Source organism: Corvus hawaiiensis, chromosome 15 (genome assembly GCF_020740725.1).
Source record: "Corvus hawaiiensis isolate bCorHaw1 chromosome 15, bCorHaw1.pri.cur, whole genome shotgun sequence".
In the NCBI taxonomy this organism is placed as follows: Eukaryota; Metazoa; Chordata; class Aves; order Passeriformes; family Corvidae; genus Corvus; species Corvus hawaiiensis.
In genome coordinates, this window is record NC_063227.1 from 2,091,706 (window position 1) to 2,117,446 (window position 25,741).

The window sequence follows — 25,741 nt, forward strand, 5'->3', positions numbered from 1 at the left end:
TCCAGGCAGGACAGACCACGATTCCCTGTTCCCCCACCCGTTCCCAGTCCAGCTGCACAGGGAATACTGGAGCATCCCCACTGCCAGTGCTTAGGCTGGGCTTTGCTGAGCTGGACCTTGGCCGTGCACTTGTCCCTACCAGGGATTGTTCCCCAACGGAGCACAGAATCCCGGAATGGGTTGGGTTGGGAGGGACACTGAAGATCATTTAATTCCCATCCCCTGCCATGGGCAGGGACACCTTCCACTATCCCAGGGTGCTCCAAGGCTCCAACCCGGCCGTTCCAGGGATGGGGCAGCCACAGCTTCTCTGGGAAATCCATTCCAGGGCCTCCCCACCCTCACAGGAAAGGATTTCTTCCTGATATTTTGGGATACGAGTGCTCAGTGCCAACACTGAACCATTTAGGCTCTGTTTGCCCCTTCCCTGCACCCCACAGCAGGGAGCGAGCAGCCCAGAGGCTGCTCCAAGGGTGGCTTTGGATCTCTGACAGGCTCATTAATGCCCAGGCTCATCCTGTGCTGAGCCACGGGAAGGACAGGGAGCGGCAGCAATCAGGGAGCCAGGGAGGCTCTTGGAAGGGGAAGAGGAGCACTGGTCGAGTGGCAGGACAAAAGGAACAGCAGGTGCTTGAGGAGCAGCACTGGGGAAAATGGAATGAAGTTTCCAGGGGAAAACACAGGTGGGAAACTCCCAGCAGCTCCTGCCATGGAGCACGGAGCCACCGCCCAGGGGACAGCACAATAACCCCGGGGTCAGGACGCCTAAAAATAGATCCACCAGGGGATGGAATCCATGGAACAAGCCTGAAGGGTCACGGGCAGAGGGATTTGGACAGCTCTGCGAGGCAGCAAGCAGCAGGTCCCTGCTTTTGGGCTGGAAAATGATTGGAACAGCTTCATCCCTTCCATTCTGCAACCTTGCACATCAGGGATTGGGGAGAAAGAGAACTGCCATGATCCCCTGCATGTCCCTAACCTGGAAACAATCCCAAGGACAGTGTTTCCAGTGTGTAATAAGGGACTGGAGCCAGCCAGGAATCTTCTGAGGAACAGGTTCTTGTTGGGAAATATCTCCCTTTGGCAGGTTTGGACAAAGCACTTCAGAGGGAAGGGAGAAATCAGGTTCTCCTGGAGCAGCTGGGAGCTGTGCCAAGGGATTTCAGGGTATCCTGAAAGCATGGGAGCTGTGGGAGAGCAGCAGGGCACCGGAGAGCCCCCCAGGTGAGCAACTCTCGCAGAGACACAGACCCTGCACAAAGAAAATCGGGATAGAGCGGCACTGCCCAGCCCTGCAGCCTCTGTCCTTCCCGACAAAGCCCTGCCCAGCTGGCTCTTAGTCCTTGAAAGATCAAAACTGCACCCTCACCCCAGGGACAGCAGTTCTGGTCTCAGCTTTTGCTCTTGCCCCGCGTGTCCACCCCGTGTCCATAGAATCGTGGAATGGGTTGGGTTGGAAGGGACCTTAAAAATCACTTAATTCCCCCCCCTGCTATGGGCAGGGACACCTTCCACTATCCCAGGCTGCTCAGAGCTCCATCCAACCATCCTCGGACACTTCCAGGGACGGGGCACCCTTTTCAAATCTTCCAGAACCACAGAATGGTTTTGGTTGGAAGGACCCTTGAAGGCCACCAAGCCCAACCCTCCCAGCACAGCAGGACACCTTCACCAGAAGGCTGCTCCTGGTCTGCTGGGAGGTGTCCTTGTGTCCTGCCCCTCTGCTCTGTGCCCTCCCACAGCCCTGGGTGTTTGTGGGGAGGGGGCTCCTTTAGCAGCTTCACATCAAGCAGCGAGAAAAATAAATAAATAAATAGGATTGCACTTGAGGGAAAGGTTTTGCAGCTGGAAGCCCGAGAGGGAAGGTCTGAGATGGGGCTCCCACAGTTCAGTACCAGCACGTTCTGCCCAGCTCCGGGAGCAGCTCAGTGACCAGAGAGCTGCAGCTGGGCCGAGTCCAAGGTGCACATTTTCCTATGGATTTCAGTCAGTTTTTCCTGCTGTTTCCTGCCTGAGACCATCACTCCCTCCATCTCTTTCTCTGCTCCATGGGTTTTCCACGGTCCAAAATCAGGAGCTCAATGTGCTCCTTCCCACAGCTGCAGGAGAGGGATGGATGCTCTGTCATGAGCCTCAGGCGGTAAATCTTGGCTCCCAAGGGTGGCTGGTCCTGCTAAAATGTGACTTCCTGCAAGGAAAGGGATGGCCAGGTCCCAGCCTTTCCAGTGGCCGAGGTCCAGGCAGGACAGTTGGAGGTTTTTGGGAGCAAGGAGCAAACGAAGGGCACATTCCACGTGCACGGGGCAGGATTTGCCCTGTGCCAATCCTTCTGCTCCTTTGTGACAGTCAGGGCCCCCCGTGCTCTCTAGAGAAGAAGAGGTAGACAGAGAAGACACCAGAAGGAGAAACAAGCACAGAATGAACAGAAGGAATCTTCCACGCTTCTCTCTCTTGGTCTTGGACAGATTCCTGTTTCACCTGGATCCCCAAGCAGGGCGTGGACAGGCTGCCATGAGCACATCCTACTGCTCTCCTGACCTGGCCATGAGGCAGTGACCTGGCTGTGCCTCTTCCAAACCACCTGGAGACCACACCTGGCCCTGGTGCTCCCTTTTGGAAAGGGTTTTCCAAGGGCAAAAAAACCCCTCGGCACCTTTTGTCATGGTTTGGCCATTCCCTCCCTGTAGCTTCTTTCCCAGTGTCCTCCAAGGCTCTCAGAGCCTCTCCTGGTCCCTTGGTTGTCCTTCCCCAGCTTCTCCTGGAGGCGCTGTGCGATGGGCGATGGGTTGGGATGAGGACCTTTGCCAAGGCAGTCACTTCCCACAGCATCCCCAGGCTCAGGGAAGCCAGGCCGTGCTCCCACTCCATCTCTCCAGAGCCCTCACGAGCTCAGGGTGGTGAGGAACAGAGGTTGGATCATTCAGCTCTCGACCATTCCTGGGCATCCAGGGATCTCTGTGGGGAAACAAAAGGAAGGAGAACAGCATTAATTTAGCCTGGAGAGGTTGGGATAGAGGAGGGATTCAGATGCCAAAGCCAGGGGAGAGATTAAACCTCTTTCCTTGGTTGTGGAGGTACCAAATGACAGAAAAGTCAGGTGGAAAAATGGGAAATTAATTTGGAGATAGAGAAAGGAACAAGTACAGAATATGCCTGTGTTTTTATTTTCTGGAAGTGATATTTTTTAATATGGACATGTAAAAGATTATCATCTGTGCGTGTAGGAGAAAAAAACAGCTTTAAAGCCAAAATGGATCTGCAGAGAGGAAAAAAAACCCCGTATCTGTTCTTTGGGAACACAATGCCTCTCTTGGAAGAATTCTGGGTATCCAAACTGGAGTTGTATTTCTTGTGCAAATCAAGGATGAAGTTCCAACGTGACAGGGATGATTTGCACCAGTGTCCCTTGCCAGCATCTCTTTAAAAAGATTATTTGCACTCCATCTGCCCTGCAAAGTGTGTTTATCCATCCTTCCCTCCTTCCTCACTCCCTTCTTCCCTCCCTTCTTCCCTCCCAACCTGTGCCAGGGCCTCCTCACCCTCTCAGGGAAGAATTTCTTCCCAATATCCCACCTAAACCTCCTCTCTCTCAGGTTGAAGCCATTCCCCCTTGTCCTGTCCCTGCAGTTCCTGAGGAAAACTGGAAATGTTGCAGATTATGAGCTCTTTAGAAAACCCCCGTGTGAAATAATCCTGGCTCTGCAATTCCAGCAATTTCCACAGGCAACATTCCCCTGTGGGACCAAGGCCCAGCAGTTTATCCAGGGTGGACAATCCAGCCAGACATGAGGGGTGGGTGATGAAAGCCGTGACTTCGTGTGCTGTGGAATGCTGAGCACGCTGGAGTTTTTCCAGAACAAATCTGGAAACTCAAGAGTGAAGCTCCTCTGCCCTTTTTCCTCAGCTGGGATCCCGAGGCCTCTTCTGCAGCAATCCTATAGATGGTGCTTGTCAGCTTCCAAGGAAGCCTGAACCATTCCCAGAGTTCCCAGGGCAAAGCCGCTTGTGGAGTTCAAGTGGGAAGGAAAAGGGAATATTCCAAAATAATTCCATTTCTGCGTTCAGGAAACGGAAGCACGGAGCACAGCAAGGTTGTGCCTCCAGCTCTGCATCCCTCACCACTGGGACTTAATTGCTGCTGCCGTAATTAGAGAGCTTTGCTCGTTAGAGTGGTGCTGCTCATCACCCCCATCCCTCCCAGGCCGGGGGCTGAGATCTTGGCTTCGTTTTTCCCAGGAAAACAGAGGAAGTCGATGTTTCTGGATATCTTACAAGATTATCACAGTAATGACTGTGTGGTGTTCCAACCCGAGCCACACAGTCTGACAGGAGGCAGAAGTCCAAAGCCCTCTTCCTGCTGCCCCACTGGATGAGCTTCCCATCCAAACTCCAGTTTCCATGGCAACAATCCCAGTTTGGTTTCCCTCCTAGCAGACTCCACCGTGAGCAGCCATTCAGTGAGAACAAAACGGGTGGGAGAGCCGGGACAGGGTTCTGTTACCTCTCCCTGCACCTCCACGGGCACCTTCCAGCTGAGTGCAGGACAAGGAGGCACCTCTGGGTCACTCTCAGCAGGTGCCAGGTCCAGCCTGAGCTGCTGACCCCACATCCTGCTCGGTGGCACCTCCAGGTCACCTCCGGCTCCTCCTGGACCCTGAGAGCAGCCGTGCCACACATGACTGCATCTCACCCTGGCCAACCCGAGCCACTCCGAGCCATTAAAAAAGTCACTCATGAACAATTCAGAGTTGGCCAGGTGCCACCAGGAGAGGGGTGTAAATCACCCTGTGTCCAGGGGCGTTTATGGGGCAAGGCTGGCAGGCCCTGAGGTGCCCACTGGGCTCTCCAGCTTCCCCAAGAGCAGCCACCAGAATTCCAGGCTCCTTTACAAATTCCCTTTAGGCAGTGAGGTTGTTTGGGAAGCCCTAGAGCTTCAAGAGGAAATATCCACTTCATATCCATATTTATTAATATTAATATTCAAGGAGAAATATCCACAGACTGCTCAAACCCACAGGCTGCAGGCTGGAGCCACAGCAGAGGGGGGCCAGCACCTCTTTTACATTCTTTCACTTCTAATCCTTTAAAAAAAGGTGGGAAAATCTAGAGGAACAAGCGAGCAAGGATTAACACCCTGACTGCTGCCTTCAACAATTTTTGTGTCCTCTTGGAGGAGAAAAGTGCAGCCAAGAGCAGCATTCCCACCCCTCCAGGCCAGCTCTTGGCACCACTTCCAGGGGCAGTTCCTCCCCTGGTGGAAATTGTTCCTCCACATGCTGGGATCAGCTGGGATCTCCGGTTCCTCCACGGACATCTGCCTGGTGTCCATCAGGGTGTGAGGGCACCACTGCCTTGCTCTCCATCATCAGCCCCACACAACCCCAAGGCTGGGATTCATCCCTGTGGGACTCTCCTGGAGGAATGTCGGGCAATGGCACGAATCACTTTCCCCAGGATTTATCCTTTCCTTCATTAATGATCTGGAGCTCTTTGAGACCCAGAGCGTGCTCAAGCTACAACTCATTTCCATCAACTTAATTCCAGCAAAATCCACGGAACCGCTCTGCCGTCAGCGCTGCGTCCCAGAGCAAACCCCGCCTTGCTGTTCAGGCCTAGGACAGGCTGAGCCCAAGCCCTTTTTGTGTAAATCAGCAGCACTGCTTTGAAATCAAGGAGTCAAACTCCCCTTCGCAGTTCCATGCCAGCGCCGACGTCAGCGCGGCCATCCCGCATTCATCCCCGTGTCGCCGGGAGAGGATTTAGCCCTCACTGATTTATTCCCCAGTGCAACTGAGGTGCAGGGGGAGCAGGGTTGGCAGCTTGTCCTGATGGAAGACAGGGCAGCCCAAACAGCGGCATGATCCCAGGAATCTTTATTTATGGGCTCCGGGCGTGAGCGCGCGCGGAGGGAGGAGGGCTGGGAGATGGCAGCTTGAGTAAACAGCTCATCCCTTCTCCCAAACATCTGCCTCGTAAAAGCACAAAATCAGATGTTGGCCTGGAATGCTGCTGGCTGCTCCCAGTGACACGGACAGAGCACAGCTCGCCTGACCCCTTCCAACATTTCCTCTGCCCTGGGAGCTGAATTCCTCAAGGTTCACAAGGCAAAGCTAAATATTCAAAACAGAAGCTGGCCGAGGAAACCTTGCAGCCTCTGGTCCTGAGCAGTGCCTGTTCACCTGTGGGAATCTTGGATTCAGCGGGGTGAATCAGCCACACCCCACAAAGCAAGGGATGCACGGTCTTGCTAACAACTTCCCAGGTGGAATTCACTCCTTTACATTCCCTTCTTTTGGTTCAGGACAGCCCTAGGAGAGGTGGAAGCCTGATGATAATGACATTTTTGGTCATTAGTCCTAATTAATCCCAGGCTCAAGGACAGCCATTCCACAGGGTGAAGAGCTGATGAGAAAGTCAAAATTCCCTTTCCAGTCAATGGGAATGGATTGTTGCCCACAGAGTCACAGGGGGAGTTTGAAATGGCTCCCATGGGACATTTCCCAAGGGGTCAAGGAGAGGATGAAGAGGAAAAAAATTCCCTGTGGATTGTCTTAGTGCTTTGCACTAAGTGGTTTTGCAAATCAGCAGGAACAGCAGCGACAGGACACAGGGAATGGCTTCCAAATGAAAGGGAATAGATTTAGATGGGATATGGGGAAGGAATTCTTCCCTGGGAGGGTGGGCAGGCCCTGGCACAGGGTGCCCAGAGAAGCTGTGGCTGCCCCTGGATCCCTGGCAGTGCCCAAGGCCAGGCTGGACGGGGTTTGGAGCAGCCTGGGACAGTGGAGGGTGTCCCTGCCATGGCTGGGGTGGAACGAGATGATTTTTAACCATTCTGGTATTCTGTGATTCCATAAATCTTAGATTTGCTTCCTTCCATTTGGAGTGTACCCTGTGGAAACCTCCGTGGGAGCTCCATGGAAATGGAGCCCAACCCTGGGACTAACTCAGCTCTCTGCAAGGCAGTTGAGCAGCTCTTCCCCAAGCAATCCAAGGATTCAGGGTGGAATGAGGGCAGAGAAAGATGGAATTTCCTGCTCCAGCCCTCCAGGAACCAGGAGAATCTGCCAGCCTTGCCCTGCACAGTCTGCACCTCAGCAGGGGTCTCAGAGCCCAGTCAGGCCTGGCACAGCTCATCTCCAGACTGCCCCCCCTTTCCTTTCCTGCCTCTCCAGTCTCTCCTTGGAAACTCCTGCTATTTTATCCTGTTTCTGCAACCTGTCATCCCCCATTTGCCAACAATTCCTCCCGGAACCTTCAAACAGCATCTGCTCCAAGTGCAGGGTGTGAGAGGGATCCCAGGGCACAGCAACAAGAGAGGAACCATCAGGTGCTTCTGCACAGCTCAAGGGGAAAGAAGAACCTGGGAATGCCTGATAAGAAGCCAAGGTGTAACACAAAAAACCCCCAGAGTGTCCCAACCCCAGATTTAGTCTGTTTTATGATCGCTTTTATCTAGGAAAGGAAAAAATTCCACCTCATCCCTCCCACTCTGCTGTTCCAAGCCTGGGCTTTCGGGCACCTCCGTGCTTGGCTGTGCAAGGTGATGTTCCAGGTGACACAGGGGGATGCTCCTGGGTTTGCTGCAGCACCTTTCCTGCAGAATTCATCCCTGACTCCCAGGTCCCAGCCTTGAGAATGCCTCTGGACACTTTACAAAGCATCCACCAGCCCAGGGAGGGCATTTCTCCCCTGCCATCCTCCCCTGCACCAGGTTGTGCTTATTTTATCCCCTTTTCCCATGAGCTCTCCTAGGGACTGGGATCCAGCAGCCAGTGCCACGAAGCCAAACTGGGACACAACTTCCCAGTCAGTCCTTAGCACATGTCCAGCTTTCCCCACCAGCCAGGCACCGGATTAACTCCACATCTCCACTTGTTGGCTGTGGCATCAAACTTCTCTGAAGATCCAGGTCCTCTGTGTCCTTAGTCCCCACCTGAAGGATCTCCCAGCACTGGGATATTGCTCAAATCTACCTGAGTGAAGATCCCCGGCTCCCACACGGGTGCAGTTCCATTCTGAAATCCCCAACCTGGATTTTCATTTCCTTTGCTGAGGAATAATGTCCCCATCAAATGATGGGTTTGAAGGACTTCTTTTTTTCCTGGCAGAGGATCATCCAAGTACCTCTGGAAAGCAGCCAGGATGGCAACAGCTGCAAAGCAACAGGCTTTTAAAAGCTCTGTTATCCCATTTCCCTCTCCTTCCCTTGTCCCAGCTTTTCTGAGGGTTTTTTTCTCTCTTTTGTTGAATTTTGGGGAAGCGGAAGGACACTGTTTGCTTTGGGTCTTGTGGGGGTTTTAAAATCATGGAACAGATTGAATGTTGTTCCCAACAGAGGGAGCAGGGAGCAGGGATAGAATCATGGAATGACTGGGGCTGGAAGGGACCTTAAACTCATCCAGTGCCACCCCTGCCATGGCAGGGACACCTTCCACTACCCCAAGCTCCAAGCCCCATCCAACCCGGCCTTGGACACTGCCAGGGATGGGGCAGCCCTCACAGGGAAGGATTTCTTCCCAATATCCCATCTAAACCAACGCAGGCAACATTTTTCCCTTGGTTTGTGGCACTATAATTCCCTTTTCTTGGTGTGATGCCAGCAGAGTGTGGACTTGTCCTTAAGCCTGGCTTACACCCAATTTCCTCTGCAGATACTCCAACTAATACAGGCTTAAACCCAAGCCAAACAATGAGCAGAACAACGCTCTCCCTGTAGGAACAACGGATTCTCTCCTCCACCAGCCTTTGGACTCCACACAGAGCAAGGTCTGGGATGGGATTTTGAATTCTCTCCTCCATTTGCCTTTAGATTCCGCACAAAGGAAGGTCTGGGATGAGATTTCAGTTCCCTCCTGCCACAATCCAAGCACAAAGCTCTGAGCAAGCTGCTCTCCCTGGCCCTGCTGCGAGCAGGGGATTCTGGTGGGACGTTGGGATGATCTCCAGAGTTCCCTCCCGGTTCCTGCAATCCTGTGAAACACAGAGGTGGGAGCACTGCTGCGTGCCAAGCTCAGGAGGTCGTGGAATGTGAAAAAACACGGAGACACTACCAAATCCTCACAAGAAAATAGCAACCAACGATCCTCTAGACGGGAAAGAGCCAAGGATCTGACAGAAGTGGGGGATCAGCTGGTGCCTGTGGCTGCCTGGAGGGGATCCACACCGAAAACATCCCACATTTTAAGGTAGAAGCATTTGTGGACATTTGGATTGCAGCAGTGCAAATCCCTCCCCAGACTCGGCGTCATCGCTTGTGGAATTCAGCTCTGAACTCTGATTTCCTCCGACCGCTCCGAGGATTTCTTGGAAAACTTGTAAATGGAGTTGGGGCGGTCGGTTTGACTGTTTTAGGCAAAATATCTCGGTGTCAGGGGAAAATGCAGAAGGATTTTTATTGTAGGAAGTCCAACAGCGCCTGGTAAATGAGCGCTCAGCCAGGGGTTTGCTCCCTCCCACAAAACCAGGGATATCCTCTCCACCTGCTCATGCTGCTGTCTCCCACCTGAGGGCAAGAGGAAAATCTTCTTTTGGAGACTTTATGCCCCTCATTCTCTGCCCAGTGAGGAGCATCCATGAGCTCTCCTTCCCACCCCCTCCTCATGGAACTTCATGGATTAAAACTGACCCCATTTCTCACTTCCCACAGAAGCAACCCCATCGCAGACACATCTATTTCATTCCTGCTGGAGTCACACAGACAACCTGGAGGAGTATAAGCAGCAATTCCTGCACTTTGGTTAAATCACTGGATGTTGGAGGACGCTGCTCCTGAGGCATCCTGCGGATCTTCCATCCCATTAAATCACTGATGATCGGATCAGAAATGCACAATTCCACGGGGCAGGCAGAGGGACAGAGCCCCAGCTGGCCTCTTGTGCAACACATCCCCACTAACTGTTTCCAAAGCCGCTCCAGAGCTTAAATCTCATTCCCAAAATCGCCTCGGGCAATCGCTTGCTCAGCAGTAGCTGCTCCTCCATGAGAGTAAATCCCTAATTTTTTCCCTGATCCTCCTCACCCACATCAGAGGGTGGAGCACAGGAGTTGTGCCAAGGCCTGGTGAACACTCCCAGGGCTTACAGGGCTGAACCTGTGTGGCAAACGCTCCAGCACGGCTGGGTTCACAGCGAGCTTTGGTTCCCTCACCAAAGCCGAGCGGCGCCGCCGCAGCGGGGCTGGCAGCGGGTGCTGATGCTATCACAGGCAGACACAACACGGCCCTGCAGAGGCTCTGCAGCTCAGACAGCACCCAGGCAGGGCCAGGCACCCACGGGTGGAGCGGGCATCGCACCTGGGTAAACACAACCCGCTTTCCCAGAGCCCGGCTCCCAGCGGTGACAGCAGCGCAGCCCGCGGGGCTCTCCTGCTCGGCTCCCTGGCAAGCCCCTTCTGCAGGCAGTGAGCACATGGTTGGCATCTGCCGTGGGGAGATATAAAAAGATTTCCCTGCGGGGTGGAGCTCGGCTCGTTGGTGATCTCATGGTTTCAGTCACAGTGACCCGCTGCACTCGATGGATGCAGCCCTGCCCCCATGCCCCTGTCAGCAGCAGCACTTCTGTCCTCAGCCAAGGAGCTTGGGGTTGCTTTATCCGCCCTTTCCAGGGCAAATCCCAGTTGTGCACAATGACAGCAAGCCCCGTCTGTCCTCCTGATTCCCAGAGATGGGGCTGGAAACGAGACGGACACCCCTTGCAGAAGGAAAAGTCCAGGAATGTGCAGAAATGGCAGGGGCAGGATGTTAAGGGGATGCAAGGTTTTCATTCTGGTCACTTATTTACTGCAATTTCCCTCCTGTTTAGGAAGATTGAGAGGCCCAGCTGTGACCTGAAACCCCATTTGGAAATGGATGGTCCCAACACTTGTGCAGGAATGAGAGGAGCTGAAGGAGCTCACCTACAGCTCTTGGAGGGCCTGATATGGAAGGGTTTCAGGTGTATTTTATTTTGAATCACCTTCATAGTTATAACAGCACTGAAATCTGAAGGACCCCAGCTTTTTACAGAGCTGGGTGACATTGTCTGGTTCCTCCACCCTGGTGATCCCAAGACTCCCTATGAAGGCAGGAGGACAGAGCTGAGCTCAGGATCACATAAAGTGGCCAATAAAAACCTGTGCTGTGCAATGAGAGAGTGGTTCCCGTGCACAGAAATCCGTAAGAAGGGTCTGGGAATGATAACTGAGCTTTCCATAAATTACTGGAAGTCAAACGTTGACGGATTCCATGTCAGGAAGATGAAAGGAGGAGCGGGTGGGATTTATTCAGCTCCACACATTTGTTCAGCTCCATTATTCTCACCTCCGAAACCAGTCCAGCAGCCCTTTAATCCCTCAGCAGCTCATCTCTAAATTGTCTCTATCATTAACAACAAAGTGCTTGTTATTCCCATCGCCATCCTTTGAGGGAGCCGTGGATGGGGGTGAGGATTCCTGCGGAGAGAAGCAGCGCAGAGCAAGGGCAGGAGACACAGGTTTAGGAGGTGATGTCCCTCTGGCTTGTCCCATCTATCCAGAGAAGAGGTGGACACCCCTTTCCTTCTGCAAAGACACTGCCTGAAAAACTTCCAAGCAACTTCTGAGCAGGATAAACCATCCCTGTGGTTCCTCCAGAAATCAGCACGTTTCTGTTATTAATTGTAACAAAAAGGAATTGGAACTCCTGGCTGAACCCACAGGGCATTTCCTCGTGGGAAGCCCCAGAGTGGGCCCGGCTTGGCTGTCCCTATAATTAGCGTTTGTCCCGAAATTGCTACGATCAGCCTGCGACACCTCCGGCCCCGTTTGCATTGATGCAATCACCTCTGGCTTCTCCACTCACAGAGACATAAGGCGTCCTCGAGAAATGGAAAGAGGCACCCTCGGACGAATCACGCCAGAGGGGAGGGGGAAGGAAGAAAGTTCTCTGCAAACACAACCCGTTTCCTCAGTGGCTGGAGGAAGAGAATTTAGCAGGTACTTAAGGTTAATGAAATAAGCTCGAAGGGGATGCAGTCACTTCTAGGTTAGGATTACTCAAGACTGAAAAAATACAGCAGAAAATGGCTTTCCACTACTGCCAGGCAAGGATTGCATGACTGGAGTGAAGGATTGTGTCTTATCCTTCGGGGGTCCAGCTCTGGTGTCTCGTCTCCCCTGTGATCTGAAAGACCTGGACGGAGGTGTCTCCCAGACACCCTCAAAACTGGCAAAGAAAGAGAAGGGTTTCATCCCTGGGTGCATCTGCATCGGGCTGGGGCTCAGATTCCTGCTGAGGCAGCCAAGGATGGACAATGTGCGGTAATTGGGAAGCATCCTCTCTCCCAGCTCCTGGGCATGTGAGCAGGGACGGTGCCCTTGCAGGCAGCAGGGTCCTGGCAGGCGGCAGTGGCAGGTGGCACCGGGATGGGCGATGAGTCACCAGGGCACACACTGGTTTCTAATCTGGGCCCCGCTCTTTGTCACCTCGGAGCAGGGTGACACCTTCACGCTGCATTTCTGTCTTCCTGCCGCTCAGCAAGCCCTTCGTACCAAAGCCTTGGTGCCTCACACAGGACTGAGGTCTTGAGGAATTACACACAAAGCCGGGAGGAACATCTGGGCACCCCCAAGTCCTGTGTGTGTGTCAGCAGCAGCACCATCTCTACCCAGGGACTGCAAAACCCAGGCAGCTGCTTTTCAGGGGTGGATACAGACATTGGACAGATATCTCCATGTTCCAAGGGCTCCCTGCACAGCAGGACAGCTCCTGTCCAGATTTGGGTCATGCTTCACATCCCTAATCCAGCCACGGTCCTGCCCAGGTCCCCATCCTGTGGGTTGCCACCTTCCCATGGGAAGTCTGGAATTCCCTGGGCCACTCCTCACCTCCTCTGGGGCTGCCCAAGGATAAATCACCTCAGCAAAGTGGCAATGACAGTGGTGCTCCTGTTCCCAGGGCGCTGGACACAGCAGGGCCACAGCCCTGGTCACCACGGGGACAAGTGGGGTGGACACAGCAGGAGAGGTGACAACGCTGACCTGGTCCTTCCAAACGAACCACAGCTGCTGCCTGGCATCATGGACATATTTGATGCCATTTGCAGGTAAAAGCAAAATGGTTTCATTTGCCTGGGGGTGTTTTTTCTCTGCTTTTCCCAGAACTGGAGCCCCATGGCACAAGGCAGAGGGGATTGTCATTAAAAATAAACCAACATTCCCCTTCCCACCTCTGGGAGTATAAATTAGGCTGGACACTTGGACAACTCCCCTGGCACTGGGGTGGAGACACCCCAGGGTGATAAATAAAGAGCAAACTAAGAGCAGCAAAACTCCTGGGAGCAACACTGGTGCCAAAGCCCAGCAGCATCCCAGGTACCCAACCCCTTCCCACAGCCCTTCAGCTGGGAAAACCCCATTTCCCCTCCAACTCTTCGGGCTGGCAAAGTGGTCAAAGGTTGGACTCGATGATCTGAGAGGTCTTTCCCAACCCTCAGTGGTTCTGTGATTCCCCATTCCCACCTCCTCATCACCGTGGCCATCCCCGTGCAGGGGGACAGCACGGCTGTCCTGATTTGTCTCCATACCTGTCACACACTCACCCCAAAGGCATCCACGGCTCCAGAATGACAGGAACGCCTGCTCCACACCCTCCCAGCCGTGCCTTGGCAGGCAGCAGAGCAGCTCTGAGAAGGAAGCAAAGCTACTGCTCATTCCAGAGGCAACCTTCCTCCCCACAAAGCTCCGGAGCAGACAGGGGAATGGCCAACGTGGGAGGGCAGAGGCACCGGTCAGGCTGCCTGCACTGAGGTGCAGATCCTGCTCTCACAGCATTTCCCAGCCCTGCTTCCTCTTCTGCAGCCCATTCCTGCCTTCTCCCTCCCTTTCCAGGGGATCCAGCCTCTTGAGTTTCCTGCTGGTGCTCGAGTCATTTTCCCTCCTAGGACTGATTTCTCATCTTGAATTGTTTCCCCATCTTTTTACACTCTCCTTGGGCTATATTTCACTTTGCCTCTGTTATTTGGTTGCCTCCACCTTTCCCTTTACCAATGTTCCAGAGATTCCTTCCATCACCACTCAGTGCTGGATTTGACTTTCATGGCAGAGCTGATGGGAGCCTCCTTAGACAGCTGCAGTTGTCCAAACATGTCCTAAAACAGTTGTCCAGTTTTACCATTATCTTTCCCCTTCCAAGTTTTGAGTGCTAAATGGAATTTTTGGACAGAGAAAGAAACCATCCCTGAATCCACTCTGAGTTTATTGCAAGCCTCTGGTTTTGTAAATCATATGGGAAAGGAAAATTCCCAAAGCTGGGCCATGTAACGGTGGCGAACTAAAATCCCATCCTGCAGCCCTTAGCACAGCTTTGGAATCAGAGGGTTGGAGCCAGCCCAGCCTGAGACCAAACCTGAGCAGCTGCAATGGACCCAGCACCCCATGCTGGGTCTCTCTGAGGTCCAGGGGGACATTCCAGGCCGGTAGGAATTGTTCATCCTGCACTCCTGCAGGGCCCTTCATGCTTCCCTTCAAACCAACAATCCTTTCCGCCCATCTTCAATTAATTCTGTCTCTCCTGGCCACAATTCCTGCCTCTCCTGGCCAACATCCCCAAGTCCTGCCTCGAAACCACAGTCCCAGCCAGCACTGCTGGCTCTGCCCTGGAGGCTCCTCACCCCCAGCTCTGACCTTTCCTTTTGGGAACAGCACGCTCCCCTCGCTTCCCACCACGGAAGGGGCCGGGCAGCCCCGCTGGAGCAGCCTGGCCCTGGCCCTGCCTCCTCCTGGCCCTGCCAGGCTGTGCCACCACCTCGTGTGGCACCACCTGCGGCACCAGGGAGATGCCAGCGTCCCTTCCAGCCTGGCAAATGTCAGCAGGAGGGGCCGGGGCTGCAGGGGAACAGCCTGTGCATGCCCTGCTCCCAGGAAGATGTTCATTCAGGGCTGGGAGACTCTCCTGGAGCACTTTTCCTGCTATAAATAGGAACCCCGAGGATCCCCTTTGAAGAAGGGGCTTTCTCTGCAGCAGGGAGCCCCGGAGGGACAGGGAAGCACGGGGCCAGCTCCAAGTGAGCGGCGCAAATCACGTCACTGAGAACGGCCTCGTTGTTGTGAGTCACAAACCTTCTCTCTGTGCCTGTGCTCTCCCTTTTTCCTGCCCTCTGCAGCTCCCCTCTGCCTCAGTGCTGTGCCAAAGGGATTTTTTGTCTGTAAAGCTGAACCCCAGCTCATGAGCCTGGCTTGGCTCTCTAAAGAAGGTCACGAGCCACTCTCATGTCAAGGCAGAGCATCAGAGCAGGGTTTGGGTTCTGCTGAGGCCTCACCACCAGGCCAGGCTGATAAAGGTTTATCTCAGCATCGTTCTCTTGCACAAGGCACTGATACTTTTTGCCTCAGAAACCACAAGCAGCAACAACTGCTGATCCTCAGGAGACAGAGCTCAGCTGGCAGAGGGCTGGGAAAGAGGGGTAGCAGCCTGATCCCAGCCTTTGCCAAGCAGGTGAGGGGAATGGAGTGGGAGGAAAGCTCTGAGCAGTGAGAACAGATTCCCCAGTGAACTGACCCAGTTCCCCCATCCTGCTCTCCTGCAGATATTTTGGGGCTCCCACCAGCTCTGCTGCATACAGACACACTTCCTGTCACAACCAACTATCAGAAAATATGACTTCTGATATGAAAAAAACATTTGATTTCAGGGTCAGGCAGCAAGAAACTGATTTTAGGGCTCCAGTTTTTCTCAGAAAAAACTGCCTCACATTTCCACTCACATGTCCAACACAACAGGGTGGGACTTTCAGGCTTTGGAATCCTGAAGTCCCAGGGATATTCTGCACTGCTTCTGAAGACTTCTTCAAGGCTGCCTCACAATTTGCTGTCCCATGGGACCTCCATCCAACAGCCACCAAGGAGGTCATGTCCTGACAGGCACCATTTAATCTGGTTGCAGGATGGCTTTGGGGGTGATAAGAAATGTTTTCAGCAGCGTGGCTCTTCAGCTGCAAGATTTCAAAATGAAGCTCTTCCCACCCAGGGATGAACAAGCATTTCCTTCAGCCAGGGAGGTAAAAAAAAAAAAAAGACTAAGGAGAGGTTTTTCACACTTGCATACACTTAAGAGGAAAAAATATTTACATGAGGGAAAAAGGACTTGGAAGGGCCTTGCCAGAGGCCACTTGGCTGTTTATGCATTTCTCAGGCCTGGGCTGAGGCTGCAGAGCCTGAACCTCCCTGAATTGCTGAGGGACTGTTTTTAGGGCTGGGAGATCCCCTTGCTGTGGCTTCTGTGCCTGTGGAATTGTGTCTGTGAGCCCTCAGGCTCTGCCAGTGGCCACTGTGGCTCCCCAAAGCCTTTCCTTTGGCATTCCTGGAGGACCAGAGCCAGCTGGGATCCTCGGGGCAATCACCTCGTGCTGGGAAACCAGGACTGGCTCTGAGCACCTCTTAAGACCAACCACCATTCCAGGATGGGATGTGGAATGTCCCCTGCAGGAATGTCCTGTTTTAACAGGAACAGGGGAAGATGGGTGGCAGCTGCTGCTCCCCCACAGATGCCGAAGGTCTGGCTGATTTTTCCCTCCTGCAGTCAGCGATGGCTGGGGCTCTCTAAACCTGGAAAGCACAAATTATTATAGTTCGGGCATCTGATGTGTTTTGGAAGTGCCTGGTGCAATCTCCCCCTGTCCGAGCTGCTCACCAATTCCCTGCTGTTCTTTGTGGAAAGGAGAAGCCTCGCAATGTGCTGGGCACACAGTGGCCTCTGCTGCCAAGGCTTCCACCGTGGGCTTAGGTGGCACAAAGGGCACAAAATCCTTGTCATTGCAACATGCTGGGCTGCGATCCTGCTTTGCATCACTCATGGTCTTTCCTCAGCCCCACCTGAAGCAAGAGGGACATCAGGACAACCGGTAACAGAGGACAGGCCAGGAGAGTGGATGTTTATCCAAGGAAACACCTCCATGAGCTTTTTAATCCTAAAAAAGTCCTAACTCCTGCCACACCGTCCTGCTGCCACCCCATTCCTGCAGGACAAGTCACCCCATCACCTTCTTCCAGCCCAAACCCCAAGCCCCCACAGCTGGGGAAGCTGCAGCTCCCTCCCAGTCCCAGGGGATCTGGCACTGGTGACCAGCAACAGAGGATTAAACCCTCCCAGCTGCTGGAAGTGCTGCTGTGGGAACACAGGAGCCATCCAAGGCTGCCACTGTTGCCAGTCCAAACAGAGAAGCAGGTGGGGTTTAAAACCCCTGTCTGCAGATCCTGATGGGAGAGGGGAAAACCAGAGAGTGCTGAGCACCCACAACCCCGTCCCCATTGCCAGGGTTCAAAGCACTGCATAAATTCATGACATTTTTATCCACACTGTGTTTCCTCCCTGCTCCTTGAGGCGCTGGTTTTCTTTAATGAGCCCTGAAGGATTCACTGGGAAAACGTTGGAAAACATGGGAGAAATGGCTTTAAGCACACACACTTGACTAGAGCATAAACCCCATAAACCCTCTTTATTTAAACACGTCAGTCAGTAGGAGCTGCAATAAATACTCCGAGTTTTGAACATACAGATCTTCATCTCTGCATTTAGCTGGCACAGCAAAGCCTTTCCACTTCCCTGTTTATGTACAGATCTACGTACTGCTGTGCACAGACAATGGACACACACACGTACCTAGGTATGCACTTGTGCAAAAACGACCTACCAAGGACAGGAAACAAGGAAATATTTCCCAATCCTCTCCCACTGGCACTGGCAATATCGCACAGAAATTCAGCTGGATGCTCCTTTCCATAGGGAAAATGGGAAAACTGAAATGTCACGCACGGAGGAGCAGCAAATCCACTTTTTTCATGTGAAAGTTTGGAAAAGCTCGGTGCCCCCTTAAATATCGTGCTTGATTCAGCACCTTTACCCACACCAATTCCAACTGCCCGATCCAGGGGTATCGGGGTTGTGTCCTGCTCTTACAACACTCCAGGAGAGAGAACCTCCTTCCAAGCTGTGGAAACTCCCGTTTCCAGCTCCGGCTGGACCCAGGCTGTGTCCCTAAAACCCCAACTGAGCTGGCTGGGCTTTGTTCGTGCCAGGCAAACACGAGGGTACGACAGAGAGAGGTTGTTCCACAGGGTCTGCCCGTGCCACCAGCTGTAGGAACAGCATCTCCAGGAGCCAGTGCTGCTGGGATATTCCTGACCCGCTCTGGAATATGACAGAAAGCACCTCCAGGCTGCTGTGGGGGCAGCTGGTGCCCCACAGAAATGTGTTGATGAGAGGGTGTGGCCAAGTGAGAGCATCCTCACAGCCCGGGCTGTGTGTTCATTGCAAAATGCTCTCTTTGCCCCCAGCAAGGGAGATTAGCGCTCATGTTTGCTTGCAGAAGAGCTCCAATAAAAGTGTAACAAGGGGGGGAAATGCTGGGGCTGCTGGGTCGGAGTTTTAGAGACAGCCAAGCTTTCACACTGGAAGAGATTTTTGCACAGGGAGGAGATGCCGAGGTGGCCGCGGAGCTGAGAAACCAAGCAGAGTGGGATAACAGTGACGAAAGGAACCCTCATCTTGCGAAACACCGGTCTCAGGGAGCCTGGAGTGGCACTGCCTGTCTGCCGACAGCAACAACCAGGCCAGGCCAGCTTTCACAAGAGCCTGTGCTCCCCTGAACCTGCAGAACCGCTCTGGGCCCCGATCCCACTGCAGACCGAGGAGTTACCAAACAGTGGGGTCAGCCAAGGGGCTGCCCCAGCAGCTGGGGAGGGGAACACGGGGGGAACGCTGTGACAAGAGCAGCAGCACCTTCCCCCCGTGGCCCTTCCGTCCCCACAGCCCAGGGACACTGCCAGGCACTGCCTGGTCAGGAAACCTCAGCTTCCCTGCTGCTTTTAGGGTGGCACTTTGACAGAGAGCAGAGAAGGGAACAGGCAGGGCAGGCCATGCTCCCTCCTGCCAGAGGAATGAGAGCGCTCACAAACCCATCTCCTTGGGAAATGGATTCATCTCCCAGGGAAAATAAACACCGGGAGGCAGAGGGCTGGCAAAGGGAGGGACAGAGCCCTTCCCTCAGTCTGGGGGGAGGTTTGAGACTCCTGGCAGCAGGAGCTGGAATTAAAGGTGCAGGAGCAGGCTGTGCTGGTGTGCTGGATGAGCCGGCAGGGGAGAAAACAAGGCTGGCAGGACAGAGAGTTTTGTCTGGAATTCAGGGAAAAAAGGAGAGTCTAGGGCCTTTGGAAAAGGGGCAGGAAACTCAGGACAACAAGGATGAAGGGAGGTGATGCAGGGAGAAAAGTTAGAGGCACCAAAACCCAGCTAGAATTTAACCTGGCTGCTGCCAGAAAAGACAATTAAAAATGTTCCTATAAATACATCAGCAAGAGAAGGAGGGCTAAGGGGAACCTCCATCCTTTGTTGGGGAAACACAAAGGATGAGGGAGAGGCTGAGGTACTCAAGGCCTTCCTGGTCTTTTGGAGTAAGAGCAGTTGTCCTCCAGGTACCCCCTGGGCTGGAAAACAGGACCTGATCTCCTGTGCCAGGATGACCACTCCGTGGATGAGGAAAAGCCTGTGGATGATGCCTACCTGGACTTTAATTAAGCTTTGACACTGTTTCCCACAGCATTCTCCTGGAGAAACTTTAACTTGGATGGGTCCATTCTTCACTGGGATAAACCTGACTGGGTTAAAAGCCCAGAGAGTTGTGAGGAATGGGATAAATCCAGCTGGTGACCAGTCACCAGTGGTGTCCCCAGGGCTCAGTGTTGGGGCCAGTCTTGTTTAACATCTTCATCAATGATCTGGACAAGGGGATTGAGTACATCCTCGTTAAGTTCATAGATGACACTAAATTGGAGGGGAACGTCGGCTTGCTGGAGGGTAGGACAGCTCTGCAAAGGGATCTGGATCAACAGGAATGCTGGGTTAATGTTGGACTTGACCTTCAAGGCCTTTTCCAGCCTAAAAGAGTCTGTGATTCTATCCCAGAAGGAAAAGAGATGCTGGAGATAAAGTCCAGGCTGCTGTTTACTGCCAGCCAGCCTGGCAGTGCCCTCCTGGGGTGGCACGAACACGACTCTTATAGTAAATAACCCCTGCAACAAGCTCTGCAAAGCCCAGCAGTTGTGAGGGGCCAGAGCTGAGGAGCAGCACGCTGGGTGCTGCTCACACACCCGCTCCCTCTGCGGGCTCTCCTTTCCACACTCCTCATCCCTGGCTGATTCTCAAACACTTGGGGGCATTTAATAACTGGTATCTCTGCCCTCCCTCTCTGCTGTGCTGGGGCCTCACCTTCACCTGAACCCCAGGGTGGGGCCCAGCTCCTGGGGCAGGCACAGCCCTGACACCCCAGGCCAGTGCAAGATGCACCCATGGGCAACGCTGGACTTCAGGAGCTGCTGAACAATTTGGGATTTGAGGCACTTTGGGAACAGCCAGTCCTCAAAAGGAGCTCGAGCCACACTTCCAGGTGGGGATCTGCACCCAGACCCTTTTCCCTCTGCCAGCTCCCTGTTCACTTCCACATCTCCCCAGCGCCACAGCAAGCAGCGTTTCCAGCCCTGGCTGCCCAGACAGCCAAAGCTGTCCAGGAATTCTCCCGAGAGGCAAAGGGTTGGCATAACCCAGCAGCTTCCTGTGCTGGGGGAGGAAGCCAAGACACCCCTGATGTGGGAACTGCAGCTGCCCCGATCCCAAGCGTGACCCACAGCGAGGGCAGTATTTTGTAACAACACCAAAGCCGTGTTTGTGACGTTCACTCCACCAAGACTTGAAAAACAAAACCAATCTGTTTGGCCGAAGTGGATAAAAGCAGTGGATGTAGGGCCAAGCTCCAGCTGGCTGCACACCAGCACCTGGGGGTTGTGTCCCCTCTGTGTCCCCACCTCTGTGGCAGTGGCAGGAGGTACAAGTCAGCAGCACAGCATTTGCTTTGGCCTGCTCTGTTTGCAGGAAGAATTTAATATCTGTCACTGATTTCCCTCGGATGAAATCACTGCCGTGTGTTTTGTCAGATGTGTTTAAGCTGAGCCAACTCTCTGCCAGTGTAAAATCCTAAAATCCAGTTTAAACAGCGACTCCTGACTTCAATGCTCCATTTTTTAACTTGTCTCTAAAACTACCTTTTTAATATAAAATATTTTAGCAGGACAAAGCTCTTTCTTTCCAACCATGGAAAGGTTTGGCTTTGGTGGTGCCAGAATATTTTTTCCTCCAATATTTCTCTCTGTTGATTCCAGCTGCCCCCAGAACAGCGCAGTTTCTACTTCACCAGTTTTACTAACATTGCCTTAGAGGAAAGAAATCAGTTCTTCAGCTCTCAGACTCCACTGCAAAGGCTTCCTGACACTGCAGCTGAGCTTTGCAGTACCGAGGTCACTTGTCCAGTGCAAACAGCCCAAAATTCCCTGTCCCTTCCACGTCCACATGCTCTGGATGCTGGAGTGCTTCTGTAAATAATCACTTGCTCAACTCTCAGCTTTGGCTACCCACAGCCACAATATCTGAAGTAAGAAGAGGCAGCCAAAAAAACAGAGCGATTATTTGGACAACAAATCCTGCTCCACGAGTGCTACCGAAATGCAAATAATTAATCACAGTGAAAATACAAACCACAACAGAGATGTGGGCATGGGAATTCTCTGTGCCAGAGGGTCCTGCCTCAAACTGGTGAGAATTTGAGCCTGCTGGGGGCTGGCCTGACCCCATCACTGTGGGACACCTTGTCCCTCTGTGCCCTTGCTACCCTCAAACCCACAGTGCACTGGGCATCACAGAATAGAGGCGCCTGGCGAGAGCCAAAATACAGGAGATAAAACAAGCAGGAGATATTGATCTCTGCAATCAAAGGTTAATTCTCATTTCCCCTGAATGCTATTTAATAATCACAGCCTGCAATGAGCTACATTGCATCTGCAGTGAGTACCTACACCGAGTGTGCTCCTACACCGAGTGTGCACCTACACCGAGTGTGTACCTACACCGAGTGTGTACCTACACCGAGTGTGCTCCTACACCGACTCCACACCACCCCACAGCCTCTCACCTCTCAGTGCTTGTGCAACACGAAGCAAAGAGCACCTGACTGCCAGCCCCGCTCCTGCCCCGGGTGCCCCGTGCTCAGCAGCCTGTTAATGTTTATCTGAGGGGCTGCCCTGCGGCCTCTCACGCCACAAAGTGTCACCGTCTCACCACACCCTTCCTTTGCCTCACACTCCGAGGCCTTGGGGCACTGCTGGTGAGGGCACAGGCAGACAGAAGATGAGGGAAGGGCTCTCAGCCACGTTCCCTGCCCCTGCTGCAGTGCTGAGCTGCGAAGGTGACAAGAGGAGCCGGCTCAGTCACAGGGTTAGAGGAGAGGGCTCCTACAGCTGCTCCTCCTTCCCAGCACCCTTCTCCATCAGGACCGCTTTGGGAAAGAACAAAAGGAGCAGTAGGAGTTCCCAAAGCCTTGGGTTTTACCCTGAGGGGTGTGAGGGCTCGAGGAGTTTGTCCCCACACCTCGCAGCAGCAGAGAGCAGCAGCAGTGACACCCTCCCTGCTCCCTGCCCATCCGGGGGAATTCCCCTCCAGCCCTGTCGGCACCGGAGCTCGGGGCAGGTCCCGAGAGCAGCCAGGAGAGCCGGGGCCACACGGGGACTGCCGGGAGGTGTCGGTAACCCGAAACCCCGCTCCACCCCCATCCCAGCACGGCCCCTCCGGGACGGGGCACGGCGCTGCCCCAAAGCCCCTCTGCCTCCTCCTGCATCGGGACTCGGCTCCGGGCTGCTCACCCACCACCCACAACCCATCCAGCCCTGCCGGGCACCCAGCGACCCCCACACCCCCAAACTGACCACGGCACGGCCCCAGCGACAACGCCACCAACACCCCCGTGGCTCCCGAGCATCCCTCGGGACACCGCGGCCCCCGGAGCACCGGCAGGTCCCGGGAGCGGTTTTTCCTGCACCTTTCTCAAGTATTCTTGAAAGAACCCCGCACTTGCACATCCTCCCGGCCGCGGGTCCAGCCTGTCGCAGCGGGTTGCGCCCCCAGACCAAATCGCCGCTCCCCTCCAGCCAGGGACCGTCCTGTTCCCGGAGAGGCAGCCCTGTCCTGCCCGGGGACGCCTGGCAGAGCCTGGCACACGGGGCAGAAACCCCTCCGCACGCACCGCAAGCGACCTGCAGCCGTCCCGCGGCCGGAGCTGCGCTTCCAAGGTGCCATGGAAAATCCAAACCTCCTCCCCTCCCACCTCCCCGGCTCGCTGTCATCCGAGCCCTGGAGTTAAACAAACCGGGCGCTTTACAAGCTTTTGCTTGGCCGCAAAGCGCTGGGCTGTGATTGTCGCCGCGTGTCACCCGACTTCCCAGTGCCACATTCCTGAGTCCCGCAGGCACAGGCTCACATTCTAGGCAAACGCTCCGTTTATTTCTATTTTTTTTTTTCCTGCAGAAAGTCCCGTAGCACTCGGCAAAACAAAGCCCCGCGAAATGCTCGCAGTTCCTGGGCGGTGATCAAACTGACTCAGCGCCGGCAGCAGCCCCGAGCCTGCCGAGCCGCGCTCAGCCCCGCTCCCTGCATCCCTTCCCCGCCGTTTTGTCGCACAATGCCACCTCGGCGCCGTCCCCTGGGCTGGACAATCCTACCGCCCCGGCCTCAGGTGTCCTGCCACCCCCGCGGCCGCCAGCTGCGTTGTGAAGAAGGGACCGGGAGCAGTCCCGCGGGGCTGCCACCGGTGCATGGGGGGTCCAGCCCCGCTCCCAGCTCCCAGCAAGGTCATGAGGTAGTTCAGTCCCGGCCACGGCCAGGAAGTCCCTCCAGGGACGAGCATTCTGCACAGCCTCGCATCCCCCACCCCCGAACCAGGGGGGCTGCCGGCAGCCCCTCCGCCTGCCCGGGGCCGGCCCCGCTTTGCAGAGAGTTTGAGTTTGGGGTTTCCTGCAGCCATTAGGTTTCAGGCGCTCTCTAGAAGAGAATCACTGTTGTTATATAAGGAGCTTGATTCTCCTTGGAAAGGCTCCTCTGTGCCACCCCCGCGTGCCGCGCCGGAGCCCCCAGCACCCGCCCCGCCGGGCACAGTACCTTTGCCGTGCAAAAAGTCCTCGGGGCGAGGGAAGGAGCCCTCCTCGCAGAGCAAGTCGCAGGTTTTATCCGTGGCCAGGGGATAGCCGTGGTCCTCCTCGTTGAAGTCGCTCCTGCCGTTGCTGTTGTAGCCGTTCGCGTACATCTTCAGGGCGGACCTGCGCAGGCACAGCAGCTCCTGGAAGGCGTACCTGAAGTCGGGGCTCCGGCAGTAGATCAGGGGGTTGAAGGCAGAGTTGACGTAGCCCAGCCAGTTCAGGAGGATGTACACGTACTTGGGAATGATGTTGTCCTGGATGACGTGCACGATGTTGACGATGAAGAAGGGCAGCCAGCACAGCGTGAAGGTGCCCATGATGATGCCCAGGGTTTTGAGGGCCTTGTGCTCCTTCAAGAAGAACTTGGAGGAGCGGCGGTGCCCGGCTCCCCCTTTCTGCTCCTGCTCCTTGTTCTGGGTGTGAAACCTCCCCTCGCTCCTGTCTATCTTCTGCAGCTGCTTCTTGGCCACCTGGAAGACCCTGGCGTACACGAAGACCATCACGACGAGGGGCAGGTAGAAGGAGATGATGGAGGAGGCGATGGCGTAGGCTTGGTTGGTGAAAAAGTCACAGCACATCTCGTTCTCGTAGCACCGGATGGCGTCCTCGTGGTCTGCCCGGTACCAGTGCATCTGGATGGGCAGGAAGGAGGTCAGGGCCGAGACCACCCACACCACCAGGATGACCACGCGCGCCTTGCCCTTGGTCAGCAGGCTCTGGTACTTGAACGGGGAGGTGATGGCGAAGTACCGGTCCACGGCAATGACGCACAGGGTTTCGATGCTGGCCGTGACACACAGCACGTCCAGAGAGGTCCAGAACTCACACCAGAAGTTCCCAAACTTCCACATCTCCATGATGATGTGGCAGGCCCCGAAGGGCACCACGGCCAGCCCCATGACCAGGTCGGCGCAGGCCAGCGAGGTGATGAAGTAGTTGGTGACAGTCTGCAGGCGCTGGAAGCGGGCGATGGCCGTGATCACCAGCACGTTGCCGAAGACGATGGCCAGCACGATCACCGACATGAGGATGCCCATGCCCACCACCCACACGTCCCGCGACACCGTGGGGTCGGCGGCGCTCTGGTTGGCGCTGGCGTTGCCGCCGGGCAGCTCTGTCCCCGCCGCGGCCATGGCCCGGCGGCAGCCCCGGGGGCGGCGGGGGGGGGGGGCTCGGCTCTGCTCAGGGCTCGGCAGCCGCGGCGCCGCTCCGGGGGCCGCGCATACGGGACAGGTGCGGGACAGGTGCGGGGCCGCTCGGCTGCGCGCACCTGGCACCGCTCCGCTCCCGTCCCGTCCCGTCCCGTCCCGTCCCGTCCCGGCAGTGTCCCGGCAGTGTCCCAGCCCGTGTCCCAGCCCGTTAGGCGCCGCGGAGCTTTTAAGTGACAGCAGCCCGTGACATCAGCCCGCCGCAGCCAATGGCAGCCGGCACCGCACCCCGAGCCCCCCCGCACCCCGCGGCCACCCCCGCCTGCCCCACGCGCGTCCCCGCCCCGGCGCCGCGTTCCCGCCGCGTCCCCGCACCGTGGGCTCTCCCTGCTCCGTGTGTGCCCCCTCCTGTTCCCCGCCCCGGCGTGACCCTGTGCTTTCCACGCACCGCCGTGTCCGCCTGGCCTCTGCCTGCAGTGCCCCACGTGCACGCCCTGTGTCACAAATGTCCCCACGCTGCCTGCGCGGAGCGTTCCCACCTCACCCACGCATCCTGTGTGCTCCCT

General features: G+C 55.1%; 1 protein-coding gene across 1 annotated transcript; it reads right to left on the minus strand.

Moving 5' to 3' along the window:
* Positions 1 to 1,544: 1,544 nt before the first annotated feature.
* On the minus strand, positions 1,545 to 25,374 carry ADRB2 (adrenoceptor beta 2). Its single transcript, XM_048320071.1, has 2 exons — positions 23,990 to 25,374; positions 1,545 to 2,955 (listed from the first exon to the last, which is right to left on the minus strand). The coding sequence occupies exons 1-2, from the start codon at positions 25,158 to 25,160 to the stop codon at positions 2,921 to 2,923; spliced, it is 1,206 nt and encodes a 401-aa protein (XP_048176028.1). The 5' UTR covers positions 25,161 to 25,374; the 3' UTR covers positions 1,545 to 2,920.
* Between the last annotated feature and the right edge of the window lie 367 nt (positions 25,375 to 25,741).